Below are 15,480 nucleotides of genomic sequence, written 5' to 3'. Positions count from 1 at the left end.
GCACTGCCTGGCTTAAAGTCTTATTTCTAAGATTAAGTGAGTATCTTTAAGGATCAGAATGCTAAGCTAAACAATGGCTACATCATACAATGAAACTAAAATTGCAATCTTATCCATATGGATAAGAAAAAAAATCACCTTAACCCCATACCAAAGTATTAATGTGCTTCAACCACATCATCCATTCAAGGCTGAATGTACAGTCACCTTTAAGATCTTGGCCATATGATCAGCTCCTTGCCACGTCAGATTACATCCTGTGAAGTTGACGGTCTTGAGAGTGACAGAGTTCTTTATACCCTGACAAACAACTAAAAAAAAGAGAAATGACACACAGTCAGACCAAGATCCTGTCAATTCGGTCACTCCTGGTTTACTCACTGTCCTCAGTCTATGTTAGTTTAGACTAAAATCACTGGACACAGTGGCACATGTCTTTAATGCCAGCGTTTAGGAGGCAGAGACAGGCGGATCTTCCTGAGTTTGAGGTCAGCCTGGTCTACATAGTGAGTTCCAGGCCAGCTAGAGCTACATAGTGAGACCTTGTGTCTCAAAACAAAACAAAACATGATGGCATTACAGCTGTTTTACTTGGAGATGGTCATGACTTGTTATTCTCTTTGTTCTATAGACCAGACTGGCAGAGAACTACCAGCTTCTGCCTCCCACATGCTGGGATTAAAGGTGTGCACTACAAAGCCCAGATCCCACAAATATTCCTTAAAGGAAAACTATAAACTATGAGCAAACAAGAACAGAATACTAAACACTACAAACTGTTTTATGGCATATCACAACCGTAAGTAAAGTTCAGACACTCTTAGGCATGATAAGCATTTCCCTGTAGAAGTGAGAACGGATTGGCATCTGAGCAGGCGCAGAAGGCAGCTCAGGCTGAGGAAGCAACCCAAAAAGGTAGACAGGGGTCACAGAACACAGGCAAACCTGAGATCAGCCTCCCGGGACAACAGTTAAATGGCATGACTCACTTTCTAAACCTCCATCTCCAATTGGACAATTGGCAAGAGACAGGTGCACCAAAGAGGCCGATTTACTCAATCCCTAAAGAGAGGAAAAAGTAAAATATGAATTGGGTATTTTCCCACCAAAACCAGCTATCAAATGTCTGTAGGCCACATGAACAAGGCTTACCTTTGTTAAACTAGTCAAATCTCTCTCTCTCAGAATCAACCCATTTAGCTCCAGGTTTCTTAGCACACTTGATATACTTAAGCAGCCTTTAAGAGCCTTACATAACTGGAAGCTCATGTCCTTGGATCTTATCGCAGGAACACGATTTCTGCAAACTCTGCGTGTATCAGAACCTAAAACAAATTCATTGTAAAAATCAGTGATATCAACCATACAACTTTAGTATTAAACTCCTAACTGCTAAGGAACAGAAATGAACCATTCAAAACCACATGAGATACATAAACATAAACCATGCATGGTATGGTTTCTTATGAAGGCAAAGAATTTGCACCTAAGGGATATCTTGAAGGGATGTCTCAATTTGCATATAAGAGAACCAGGGAGTAGGAGCCGACTGCGTGAAGGGATCCAAGCCTGACACCTGCTGGACAGTATAAATACTGCAGGTGTGAGGGCTACACCCTTAAGGATAGAAAAATGAGAGAAATTCAGAGGCAAGTCTGCAAGAGTTGGCTTTTACAACACAAGTGATGAGGCTGCCATTGGTACAATGAGGACAGTCAGAAAAATGTGCCCCACTGTTGGACTAATTACACAAAGGGAATGACCGGGGAGAGGCACCTAAATTCCACAGATTAGGAAAAACACCCCTTCCAACAGGTTTGGCTAGAGTACAGCTCATATTCCAGTGCCTTTATAAAGGAGGCACACACTGCAGCCAGTATGTGCTGGGGCTGTGCTAAGTAAGATAGCTTGCACAGAGGGAAACAGTTCAGGAGTGGCAAAACTAGCCAGGAGCTTCTTCAACAGTACAGGCTGACACAGCTGAGAGATGAAAAGTCTAAGAGGTCAAAAATCTATGGCCTAGACTCATTGGATACAAGACATGGAAACACTGCAAAGGTTGTCTGAAGGGAAATGGTCCACAGGCTGTCTCCTTATATTCAACATAAAATGCCTGCCTCGATTCTAGGCAACTCCCATCTTTCGTTTAATTTGGATCATTATAATGACAGTAGAGGGATCACAACACTGCCCTTGAAGAAGGATCACAAATGGTGCTCATCTCAGACCCAGCAAAGGGCTAAGCTTTCAAATAATCACTTCTCCTAGCTTATCACACCTTCCCTCTCAGCTGGCAACCTGCAGACACCTAACACATGCAGTGTGCTTTAATCCTAAGAATCCACAACAAGCTTGTTTCAGTGGCTTTTCAGATGTGTGACAATTAAGAGTTCAAAATATGAAATTCAAACCCTAGGTTGCCCCCAACACCTGTTTCCCTTACATGATACTCTCTCTAAAAATTAAAAAAAAAGGGGGACTGAGATAGCAAAATGGATAAAAGTTCACGAAAGGAAAACTGTGAGGACCCAAATTTGGATCGCCTGCAAGGTGAAAGGCAGTAATCTCTGGGAAGCCACAAGAGATGATCCCTGGGGCAAACGAGCTAACCAGACAATGGAATCAGCAAGTCCCCAGAGATCAGAAAACAGAAACAAAAACAACCCTGTCTCAGTAAATAAATTGGAAAGCAATAGAGGAAGAGACCCAGTGTCATTTCTAGCCTCTATGCACAGGAGAACATGGGTCTACACACAAAAACATATACCTGCATGCACACACATACCACATACATACACACACAAAAATTGTTTGCAAATATAAAGAAAAGAGGATGTGAAAAATAGGTTAGGTGTTGGGAAGACAACTCAGCAGTGAAGGGCATTTGCTGTACAATCTGGAGGTCTGGAGCTCCATATCCCAGCACCCACATAAACTAGGGCTTAAGGGCAAGGCTTGTGACTCCAGTTTGGAAGCAGGTGGAGACAAGCCAACGGTTAGGGCTTGCTGGCTTCCAGCCAAGCTGAGGAAACAGAGCCCCAGGGTCAAGAAAGACACGCTCAAGATAATGGGTGGAGGGTGACCAGAGGACACCCAACACCTCTTCTGGTTTCTCTGTGTGTGCACATGTGCCGATACTAGGATACACAAACACTTTAAGAAAAAAAATCAAGCAAGGAGCCACACATAACGGATGATAATTTTTTGGGCTTCTGGACACATGTTCATGAATGACTACAGAAGCACCACACTTAGCTTGGGGATTGTCAACAATTTAAAAACTTGCGAACATGTTGTCTGCAAATAACCAGAATCAACTCCTTACAATGAGATGTTAAGAAAATACAGTCCCTTGGGCTGGAGAGATGGCTCAGCGGTTAGGTGGACTTGCTGTTATTGCAAAGGATACAAGTTCGGTTCCCAGCACCTATATGGTGGCCCATAACCATGTGTAATTCTAGTTCCAGGGGTACCAACCCCTTTTCTGGACTCCGCAGGCACTGCACACACATACATACACGAGGTCATCAAACTCACACAATTTTCTAAAAATCATAAAGGATGTCCCTGAAGGGGATTTGTTTTGTTATACATTTTCTTTCCATTTTTAACCCCCTTCCTTTCTGTATTAGGCTTGCAAAGAAGAGTGAGGGGAGATTGTAAAATTAAAACCCTAAAGGAAAGAGGGCGGGGCAGAAGCATTCATTGTTAAACCATTGGCTAAATTATCCTGCATATCCCCCTCGGGGAGCATAGCTGGTCATCCTCGCTGTGAGAAAGGCCAATCTCGAGCCCTAGTCACTATCTTGACTACTCTTCCAGCTAACCGCCAGAGGCGGCAACCTGCAAGGGAGACGGCGGCAAATACTCCTTTGTGGATGTGTGAGGCGGGCTTCGCAGGCTTCCGGTGCACCGGGCTCCCTCCTCTCAGACCAAACCCTCGCACCTCCCTGCTGTGCAGACCTGTCTCCCCGAGCCACGGCTGGAAGGAGCTCTTGATGGCCACCAGCGGCAGGTCGCGGTTCACCCTGAGCGTGCTGAGCAGCGGCGCCCAGTCCACCACGCGCAGCCGATCGGCATTGAAGTCCAGCACGCCTTCCCGCAGGCAGGCGCGCACGGCGGGCAGCGGCACCGAGTCCTGCAGAGCGCACAGGTACTCGTAGTGCGAGAAGAAGTCAGCCGCGCTATCGCGCCGCAGCTTCACCGAGTCGATCATGACTCCGCCGAAGCCCGGAAGACACCGCCAGCCGCCCCGCGCCAGCTCCCGCCGAGCCCCGGGCGGTTGGCGCCTGCTCTGCTCGCTCTGCGCGCTGTCGCTGCCGTTCCAGCCACCGGCGAGCTCCCGCGGGCGGCGCGCGCACACCGCGCTGTGCGTCGGCGCCTTCGCTGTGCGTCAGAACGCAGGCCACGCCCACTAGGGGTTGCACCCGGGCTTGCTTGCCCTCCGCAAGGGAGGAAGTGAAGGCTCCACTGTGGGTACCTCAAATGAGGTGCGCGTGGGGGGGGATGCATTGGAGAACCGGGTCTTGGCCTCGAGAAGATTCTTAGAAGCACTCCACACCGAGAGAATTCACAAGAAGGATTTCCCAACTCCGTATGCAAACGCTTCCTCTCTACTTTGGATTAGACAAAGCTAGAGTTTAGCTTTGTAGTTTCCACTGATACTGGTTTTCAATGTTCTGTAAAGGTACTTGAGGGTGATTCCTGTGTCACAGAGAGACCATTTGATGATTTTTAAAATTATTTTATGTGCGTTAGTGTGAGGGTGTCAGATCCCCTGGAGCTGGAGAGTGAGCTACCATGTGGGTGCTGGGAATTGAACTCAGGTCCTCTGGAAGAACAACCAATGCTCTTAACCGCAGAGCAGTCTCTCCAACCCCCCACTTAATGATTTTAGGAGAGTAGTTCAGCATTGTAACTATTGAAAGTTAGCATAGGATTCACTCAGCAGTGGTTAAGTTCAGAGTTATATGCCTAGGCATTGTCATGTTATTTAATTGTACATTAAAATGAATTACGTTGGGCAGAAACAATGTGAACTCTGGGTAATAAATACAACAGTCTGTTTCGGTCCTATTATTAATGGGTCTGTGCCTGTATGCTGTGTGCGTGCAAGTGCCCAGAGAGGTCAGAAGAAGGCATCACATCCTACAGAGCAGCTGTTCTAGGTAGTGGTGAGTATCCAGTGTGGGTGCTGGGAACCAAACTCGGAGACTCGGGGAGAAAAGCAAATGAACTTAAGAGCTGGGCTGTCTCTCCAGCCCCCTTTTCAGTTACTTTTTAAAAGATTTGTTTTTATTTTTATGCATGTTATATGTGTGTATGACTGTGTGAATGTATGTCATGTGGGCACAAGTGTTTGGAGAGGCCAGAAGCAGGCATCAGATTCCCTGGAACTGGAACCATCCTGTATTTGTATCCAGTCTCTAGAACAATGGTAGTCCTCCATTAAGCTTTAGACACTGTGTTCACAATATTCCTTTTCCACCGGCTGAGTTCTACAACTGTATGCCAATACCACACACACCACATAGGCACCTACTCCACTAAAATTCTCTATCGATGGTCAACGATTTTTTTTTTGTACAACATTTAAGTTAAAATAGCCAGTGACTTCATTTATCCACTAACTAGCTTGCAATGAAACCACCATGTTTATGAGGGAGCCCGTGTAAACATTCTTCTCATCACAACTACAGTCTTCTCCAAAACTGAGATAACTGTGTCTCTGAGCTTGCTGTGCCTCCCTGCAGTGCATGTCTTAATACAGCTGCTGCCGTTTATATACAGTGTTCTATCAAGTTTCCTCCTAAGTATTGTTCTCTCTGCTAGGTTCATCCATGTTAACACATGGTGCTCTGCTCCATTTTCCCTGCTGTGTGCGATTTTGTGTATGAGCATACAATAATTTGTGATGGGGAATGTACTGTGTATGTTTATCTTATTGATTGTTAAATAAAATACTGTTTGGCTAATGAGAAAGCAAGTTAGATGGGACTAGAAGTCACAGAGGATTCTGGGAAATGTAGTAGATAAGTGGTGATCCAGGCAGGAAGTGACATAGCAAGGAGACTCATATATAAGCGAGGAAACAGGAAGTAGCTTCTTTTCCCATTCACATCCTCCAGCAGCAGGATGTGAGCCACCAGCAAGGAAGGACGCCAATAAGAGGTCCGATAAGATAAGTCTTATAAAATATATAGATTTATGATAATGAAGACTGAGCTAACAGATGAGAATCCTAGTCATTGGCCAAGCAGCTTTGTATCTAATGTCTCTGTATTATTTTGTCCATCTATGCCGTGGGCAGAGGCTGCTGGCGGAGACCTAGGGTGGCTGGCGTAAAGCTCACACGTGGCAGTGGGGCTCAGGCGGCTTTTGGTGGAAAGATTTATAGTAACAAATTTGTCTCGTTTTCCTAGTGCAGCTGTCCATCCTTATCTTAAGGCTCCCTGTAACGATTCTGTCAAGCCACCCTAACCCTGTGGCCACACAGAGACTTATACTAGTTACAATGTTGCTGGCCTTTTTTTTTTTTTTTTTTTTTTTTTTTTTTGGTTTTTCGAGACAGGGTTTCTCTGTGGCTTTGGAGTCTGTCCTGGAACTAGCTCTTGTAGACCAGGCTGGCCTCGAACTCACAGAGATCTGCCTGCCTCTGCCTCCCGAGTGCTGGGATTAAAGGCATGCGCCACCAACGCCCAGCAACTAGCATTTCTTATATGCTAGCTCAATCTTAATTATCAACCATAACTAGTAATCTATATGTTTTATAAGAACTTATTGGACGACAGCGGCAGGCATCTTCTCTTGTTGGGATCACATGGCGGCTCCACAGAGAAGACAGGAGGAGAAAGAGCATGATTTCCTGCTTGTCCCTGCTTATATTCTAAGTCTGCCTGCTATGTCACTTCCTGCCTGGATCACAAGACTTCTGTTTACTACATTTCCCAGAATCCTCCTCAACTCCTAGTCCTGCCTAACTTGCTTCCCTATTGACCAATAGTACTTTATTTATCAACCAGTAAGACAAATATATACACAGAAGGACCTGCCCCATCAGCTCCCTCTCCTTCTTCTTCTTGAGGTTAATATTTTAGACTGTGCCAGTCCCTTCTCAGTGTCTCTTCTCTTCTCGCTTGCCCATCCTCACGGGAAAACCAGAGATCCCTCATTGTCCTCAGATAAGCTCTGTGTTCTTTAGCTTGGCGGTTGGATGCTGTCATCATTGGAGTTCTTCATTGTTTAGTTCTTGCTGCATTCCTCCATGTATATCTTCTCTAAATACAAAGCATTACCGGAAGTTTCCAGTATCCTTTCCTTCCTGCTGGGCCTATCCACACACTGCTCTATTTAGTGGGATAACTTCATTCCCCTATCCCCCAGCTTTGGATGATGGTACCATTGCCGGGGAGCTTTTCCCTTAATATCACCCCCTCACTTATTGTCCCCTGATCTGCTCCCAGGCATGCTTGTATCACAGCACTTTGCATATGGAATTATAACCCTATTTAGGTGTACTTCCTCCTTAATCTGAAGCCCTTCCAAGGCAAGGTCCACATCTCAGTCATGCCTATCTGGGCACAGAATTAGTATTGGGAAGTGATGAATACGCTAGCTCTCTGCAAATTACCAGACTCTGTGGTGGCTACCAGTAGACACAGCTCGGTAAGGTTTATCTTAACTAATCAACAATCTAACATTTTAATTTGAAATTAATTTTCACAAGCTAACTAATTTTCAGTGTGACAAGATTTCTTGCTTTTTGTTTTTGTTTTTCAAGGCAGGGTTTCTCTGTGGCTTTGTGTGACAAGATTTCTTTAAAAGCTTTCTTGACTCTTTCTTCTCTTTGGTTAGATTGTGGCTGTTCTGACTAGCTTTAGGTCAACTTTACACAGGCTAGATTCATTTGAGAGGACAGAACCTGAAAGGCCTCTGTAAGATTGGACTGTAGGCAAGCTTTTCTTTCTTTTTTTTTTTTAATTTTCAAGCATTTTTTTTGTTTTTATTATTTTTTTATTTTATTAGTTCAAATTAGGAACAAGCTTGCTTCAGATGTTAATCCCTTCTCCCTCTCCCTCCCCTCCCCCCCAACATCCCACCTGCCCCTAGCCATCCCCCCTCCACTCCCCAGGCAGGGTAAGGCCCTCAAAAAAGGCAAGCTTTTCTTAACTTGTGATGATGTGAAGGGCCAAGCCCTTTGTCGGTGGTGCTGCCCCTGAGCTGGTGTCCCAGGTTCTGTGAGAAGGCAGGCCAAACAAGCCATGTGGCATGCAAGCCAGTAAACAGCAATCCTCCATGGCCTCTGCATCAGCTCCTGTTCAAGTTGTGTCCTGTTTGAGTTCTCGACCTGACTTCCTTCAGTGATGTACTAGGGATGTAGAGATGTAAGCCCAAGAAGCCCTTTTTCCCCAAAGTTGCTTTTTGGTCATGGTGTTCCATCATTGCAATAGTGACTCAAACTAAGACAATGGCTTACTTCATAGTGATTTTACTTCTCTCAATCTCCTGTAGGTTCACCTACATGCTTCTCTATATTCTGTGAGTGAAAGTCACTTCTTTGTATGTGCTTGTTAGTTTTTTGTTGTTGTTGTTTTATTTTTTTGTTTGTTTTGTCAACTTCACTCCATTTAGAGTCATCTGGAAAGAGGGAACTTGTGAGAAAATCCCTCCATTAAATAAACCTGTAGGCAAGTCTGTGCAGCATTTTCTAATTACCGATTGATGTGGGAGGGCCCAGCACACAGGTGGTCCTGTGTGTTATAATAAAGAAGGTGCAGGCCACCCATGGTTTCTAGGCCTGAGCACTTGAGATAAGAAAAGCAACAGCTCCTTGCCATGCCTTGTAGCTGGGGCAGGCAGGACTCAATCAATACCACCTGTGATGCAACCAGGAGCCCTGGCACTGGTGATCGGGCACCATTATGGTGAGTGAGTACAGGGTGGGGAACTGGAAGAGATGAAAGTGGTGAGGAACAGGCTGACTTGAATGGCCAGATTGCCACTTGAGTCCAAAGTGATGTCCAAGCCTGGACCAGGTTACTTAGTCTGAGATCCTGAAGCAGCCTAGGGGACCTGTGTTGATGTCTGTGGCGCCTGTCGCTACTGAGGACCATGGACAGGCCTGTTGTCTAGGTCCAGATCTTACTACAGCCAGGGTCTGTATTGATGTCCATGGCCCATGTTGCCACCAAAGACCACTCATATGCCTGGGGTCTAGGCTGCAGCCTGTGGCTATTGTTGTACTGCCACGGAGGCCATGCAGATCTGAGTTGCATGCATTGTTACTCAGGGCCATGGTATTCATCAGGCTAGGGCTGTGGTGGAGGGCCATGTCCAGGTCTGTAGCCTTACAGCAGCCAGGTTCTGAGTTGATGTCTGTGGCTCCTGTTACCACTTAGAGCTGTGCAGATAACCAGGGGTGTCTGAGGACCATGCAACTGATCTTAGGTGGCCTGTGCCTGTGCTGCCACCTGAAGCCATGGAGATATCTGGGCCTGGACCACTGCCTAGGGCCATGTCTGGATCCATTGTCCTGCAGCAGCTGGAGTCTGGGGTGGTGTCTGTGGTACATGTTACCACTGAGGGCTTTGCAGATGCCCAGGGTCCGGTCAGCCACCTAACATCATGTTGGTGTCCAAGGGCCATGCTGCTGTCAGGGCCATACTGATCTGGGTAGCCTGTGCTGCCACTAGGACCATGGTAACCTCTGGGAGCCTGAGGCACGGTCACATTGAATCCGAAGTCAAGAAGTTCTAGGCCCTTCACAACAACCATGCATCCCTTCAGAGAGATGTCAACATTTCTAGAAAGTTGATAGTCTTATTGCCAAAAATGTTTTCTTTTCTAACAGTAGATGTGGGATGTAGAGGGATGTTGTGGGGGAGATCTGCTGATACTCTTAAGGTTGACATAGGACTTTTCCAGGACTAACTTGGATGTGTTGATGATGATGATGTTGTTGTTGCTGCTGCTTTATCCCATGGCCTAGTGTCTGTATCTTTATTCTCATCCAAGTCTGTCTATCAGGATACACATCATTCTGATCACCATCGATACTGCCTTTTTCTCTGGTGGGAAAAAAAAACTTTCCTATGAATACAACAAAATATGTCTCCTCATCACGAACTTGCAAACAGTTCAATTAGGGCACATAAGAAACACCCATGAGGTATCTGTTTTGCCACTGTCTCTGGAATCTGAACTCTCCGAGGCTGGTACCTCTGTTCTGTGCAGTCCAAACTGAGTGCAATTTCCCCTGAGAATTACTGCCATTCACAATCACTGCCATTGTAGTCCTGTCCTTTCAGAGTCACAAAAACATACTTTAAGCATATACTAGAAGAAACGAAAGGAGATAACTTTTAATCATATTGAAAGTTTTGGAAGATATTTCATGGCACACATAAAAACTTCACACAAGTGAAATATGTTGGAGGAAATACCATAAGTTTTAGAAGTTTCAAAATTCCTAAGTTGCTTCAAAACAGGCATGGTTGCAGGCACCTGTGTAACTGATTTGGAAGATGTGGATTAATAGCCTTTGTTGCAACAATGATATAGACCACTTAAAAATTTCAGTGATATGCCGGGTGTTGGTGGCGCACGCCTTTAATCCCAGCACTCGGGAGGCAGAGGCAGTTGGATCTCTGAGTTCGAGGCCAGCCTAGTCTCCAGAGCCAGTGCCAGGATAGGCTCCAAAGCTACACAGAGAAACCCTGTCTCGAAAAACAAAAACAAAAACAAAACAAAACAAAAAAAAAAACAAAAAAAATTCAGTGATATAAACAACAAAATGGTGATTTGAAAACAAAACTTTCCTAGAAAAATGATACATGCATCTTAACTTGATTGTGTCTTCAAAGACCTGATTTCTAAATAAGATTAATTTATTTTATTTTTTATTAATTTATTTTTTACATTCCAATCCCAGTTTCCCCTCTTTCCTCTCCTTCCACTCCCTCCACTCCCCCTCATCCCATCTGCTCCACGGAGAGGGTAAGGCCTCCCCTAGGAAGTCTACTAAGCCTGTCCCATCATCTCGTTGAGGCAGGACCAAGGCTCCTCTCCACCCTCCACACCCCTGTGTCTAGTCTAAACAAGGTATCTCTCCAGATAGAATGGGCTCCATTAAGTCAGTTTGTGCATTAGTGTTAGATTTTGGACCCACTGCCAGTGACCCTATGTATTGTCCCAGTCACACCATTGTCACTTGTATTAAGGGAGTCTAGTTCGGTCTTATGCAGGTTCCTCATTTGTCAGACCTGAGTCAGTGATCTCTCACTAGCTTGGGTCAGCTGTTTCCATGGGCTTCTCCATCATGGTCTTGACTGCTTTGTTCATATTTTCACTCCTCCCTTACTTTGATTGTACTCCAGGAGTTTAGCAAAATGGTTAGTTGTGGATTTCCTCATCTGCTTCCATCTGTTTCTGGAAGATTCTAGCTTCTCTGGGGTTGTGAATTGTAGGCTGAGTATCTTTTGCTTTATGTCTGGTATCCACTTATGAGTGAGTACATACTATATTTGTCTTTCTGGTTTTGGGTTACCTCACTTAGGATTGTTCTAGTTCTGTCCATTTGCCTTCGAATTTTGGATGTCATTGTTTCTTACCACTCAGTAGTACTCCATTGTGTAATAATTTTCTTTTATCCATTCTTCAATTGTGGGGCATTAAATAAGATTAATTTAACAAGTAGCAGCAGCTGGACTTGGACATATTGTTTTATAGACATGGTGCAACCCACAGAAAATTTCCAGAATCCTGCTTTTCTTAGTCATCTGGTTGAGGTGGACATGAGCTTTTTATTCTAATCTTTAATTATTAACTCATATCACACACCACACTGTAAATCTCTCTCTGTGTGTCTCTCTGTCTCTGTCTCTGTCTCTCTCTCACTGTGTGTGTGTGTGTGTGTGTGTGTGTGTGTGTGTGCTGCAGAATAGATACAAAAGGTTAAGGGGCCTGCAGTTGAGTTTCAAGAGGTTCCAGAGATAGACAGGTAAATATGTAAATAGAGCCCATAATGAAAGAGTAAGAAACCCAGACAAGCTACCTGGAAGAAGCTGCTACTCTCAGAATTCTGTGGATCACAGCTTTGAGAGTGAAGCTGAAGAGTTGAGTCCAACTGCAGAGGCAAACGCACTGGACCAGCAGGGTGAGATCCACCTGGGTGAGCACAGGGATAGACAGCATCAGCAGCCAGATCAAGTTGAGCTGAAGCCTCAAGGACAGTTGGGAGTTGGTCATTTATACAGACACTGATGTCAGAAGACAGGTCACGGAGGGCATTGCCATCACAGTGTTAGGTGTTCATCTCTTTATGGGGTCCAGGTGAGGAAGTTGCACACCTTCCTCAGCCTAGTGTCTCTGGTAAGTTCTCAGGTCTGGTTTCCCTGTTAGGTATGTTAGTATGCCCATGCCGGTTATTTCTCATCAACTTGACATAAACTAGAGTCACCTGGGAAGAGGGACCCTCGTCTAAGAAAATGGTTCCAGCAGATTAGCCTGTAGGCAAGCCTATGGGGCATTGTCTTTGATTAATGATTGATGGAGGTAGTCAGCCCACTGCTGATATTGTCATGCTCAGCCAGGAGGTTTTGAGTTGTATAAAAAACCAAACTGAGCAAGCTGTGAAAAGCAAGGCAATAATTCATGTTCCTCCATAGTCTCTTCTGCTTCAGTTTGCCCTGCACCAGCTCCCACCCCAACTTCAGTGATGGACTGTGATTGGGGCATGTAAGCCAAATAAATGCTTCCCTCCCAAGTTGCTTTTAGCATGGTCTTTATCACAGCAATTGAAAGCAAACCAGGACAGTTCCCATGTATATTGAGCAGCAGGTCTGCGTTTTGGATACAAGGTAGAGAGTAAAGCGTCCAGGAGGAGGCGTCATGCGCTCGCCTGTACGTCTTCGTCCCAGGACAGTTCCCATGTACCCCTGTAGTTTTGGTTCACCTAAGCAAATTTTAAGGATGGCACCCTTTCTACTCCCAGGAATACATAATTCATCAGTCTTCTGCATGGATGGTATGTCAGAGAGATGGTCCTTTATCTTCAAAATGGTATCAAAAGCTTCCTGTGAAATGGAGTTTCTCCAAAGGGGTCAAGACCATGATGGGGCCGGCGTTGGTGGTGCACTCCTTTAATCCCAGCACTCGGGAGGCAGAGGCAGTCGGATCTCTGTGAGTTTGAAGTCAGGCTCCAAAGCAATACAGAGAAACCCTGTCTCAAAAAACAAAAAACAAAACAAAACAAAACAAAAAAAGATCATGGACCCCAGTCTGACATCTGGGGAACCAGCATAGGACCAAACCAGGCCCCCTGAACGTGGGTGTCAGTTGGGAGGCCTGGGCCTCTGGCAGTGGAACCAGTATTTATTCCTAGTGCACAAATGGACTTTGGGAGCCCATTCCTTATGGAGGGATACTCTCTCAGCCTAGATACATGGGGGAGAGCCTCTGTCCTGCCCCAAATGATATGACAGACTTTGGTGATCCCCTCATGTGAGACCTCACCCTCCCTGGGAAGTAATGGGGATGGGATGGGGTTGCTGGGGGGTGGGAAGAATGGGAGGGCAGGAGGGAGAGGGAACTGGTATTGGTATGTAAAATAAGATTGTTTTTAATTTAAATAAAAATTAAATTTTAAAAAATGGGGTTTCTCAAGGCCAGGCACAGCCTGAAAAAGCACTGGAGTTACAATATGGAGTAACTTAGAACATGGACCAACCAGACCTCAGCTACCCTGTGTCCATATTAAAGACAGAAGTGCTTGGAGAGTTGAAGAACTTAACTCAGATCACACAGCCAGTGTTACCACTTTTCTGGATGATTGACTGGACTTCCATAGGGTGGAGAGATGGCTCCCTAGCAAAGGAAGTCACTAAGATTTTTTTAGTATGGGTTACATCTTTACTCAAGCTGGGCTGAAGCAGGTAACACACAGTCATCTAGCTAATCTGCTTCCTACACTGTTCAGAGAGAAGACAGGGAAAGTCAAAGACACCACTGAGAGATCCCAGGCTGTGCTATTATGAAACATAGCACTACTACAAAGGGTTTCAGATTTCTCCACTAAGGCAGTGGGGGCTAAAGAGTGTTCCAGTAATGAAATGCTGTTGATACAACCACCCTAAAGCTTAGGGAATTAAAAATATGTAATTACATTATTTTGCTCCTAAGTCTGTATCTGCACAGAGATCAACAGTCAGTTGTCAGCTGTGGGATACAGCTCCACCCCACCCCAGCAGCAGAGACCTCCATGGGAGCAAAACTGGGGTTTGTGGCCTCAACAAAGGGATGAATTTCAGAGCTATGCAAATGTGAAACAAAGCTGGGATTTTGAGAGAGAGAGAGAGAGAGAGAGAGAGAGAGAGAGAGAGAGAGAGAGAGAGAGAGAGCACCAATGAGGCAAGCATGATCTTCTTTATGAGAGAATTGTGCTTGTGTCTTTACAATGGGTGTATATATTCTTGTGACTTTCTAGCTTAACATCTCTAAAGGTTGCTAAGAAACCGGTCTCCTTCTTTCTAATGTTGTCCAAAGTGTGTAATTCATAAGAGGGTTAAAGGTTCAGCAAACAGGGTTGGAGTAGATTTATGAGAACCACTCTTTGGGTTTGGGGGAGAGAGGAATGCCAGAATCTCAAGCTTTGTTGAGATCAGGCTGTGTTCACCCTAAATTGTGTAAAGCAGCTGTTTTTCAGACCATGTCTCACCCTGAGAGATTCCATTTTACAAGCAGCTTTGACTCCATTTTGAGGACAGAGGATGACAGTGCCAGGGTAGACAGGCACACAGTGCCATCTGTCAGGCACCTTCCAAGCACCATAGACTGACAAACCACTCATTTATGGTAGTAGACAGAGTGCCACCCTTAACAGGGCAGACAGACTATAGAACTGCATGGATGGATTAAAATCATGCCAATAATGCCAGACAGTTTACATAAGTGTGTAAAGCTCAGTGTCTGGCCACTGGAGGAGCTCAGCAAGTACCTGGCGACTCTTTAGATTGATAGAAAGTTCAAAACTGGTTTTGTTTTGTTTTTCCTATAGAAAATCATCTTACTGTTCACTGGTAGAAGTGGAATTTGCAAAACATATTCCTGCTCAGCAACCAACTGTACAACCACGCTGCTCTGGAGTCTCCATTCCTTTGTATCTAGTAAGAGACAGTAAATATTTATAAAGGTAACAGAAGCCTTGTTGCCACAGCTCAGAAGGACATATGTATTGAAACAGGTGGCACGTGGCCAAGAGTGATTACGGAGTTGACAAGTTGACATGAATTTCCTTTTATTAACTAGCCACAAACCCCGTAGAAAACAAACAAAAGGCAAAGAAAAAAGAGTCAACACCAAATGTTTAAATTTGTAACTAAATATTTCTCTCTGATGCAAAAATATATCCCCAGTACTGAAGTGCACATGTGACCAAGCAGCTGAATCTTTTTGTGGGTCTGTTTGAAGTCTGCAGGATTTTCT

General features: G+C 44.9%; 1 protein-coding gene across 1 annotated transcript; it reads right to left on the bottom strand.

Annotated features, from left to right (window-relative positions):
• Positions 1-140: 140 nt before the first annotated feature.
• Positions 141-4,386, bottom strand: LOC113834726 (centrosomal protein of 78 kDa-like; the record flags this gene model as incomplete). Its single annotated transcript, XM_027406287.2, has 4 exons — positions 141-311; positions 990-1,062; positions 1,153-1,325; positions 3,964-4,386. Coding segments are annotated over 4 exons (803 nt in total), but the record flags the coding sequence as incomplete, so codon positions are not given.
• Positions 4,387-15,480: the final 11,094 nt, after the last annotated feature.

The sequence above is a fragment of the Cricetulus griseus genome, unplaced genomic scaffold (assembly GCF_003668045.3).
Source record: "Cricetulus griseus strain 17A/GY unplaced genomic scaffold, alternate assembly CriGri-PICRH-1.0 unplaced_scaffold_545, whole genome shotgun sequence".
Taxonomy (NCBI): domain Eukaryota; kingdom Metazoa; phylum Chordata; class Mammalia; order Rodentia; family Cricetidae; genus Cricetulus; species Cricetulus griseus.
This window is presented reverse-complemented; position numbering and strand designations above follow the sequence as displayed.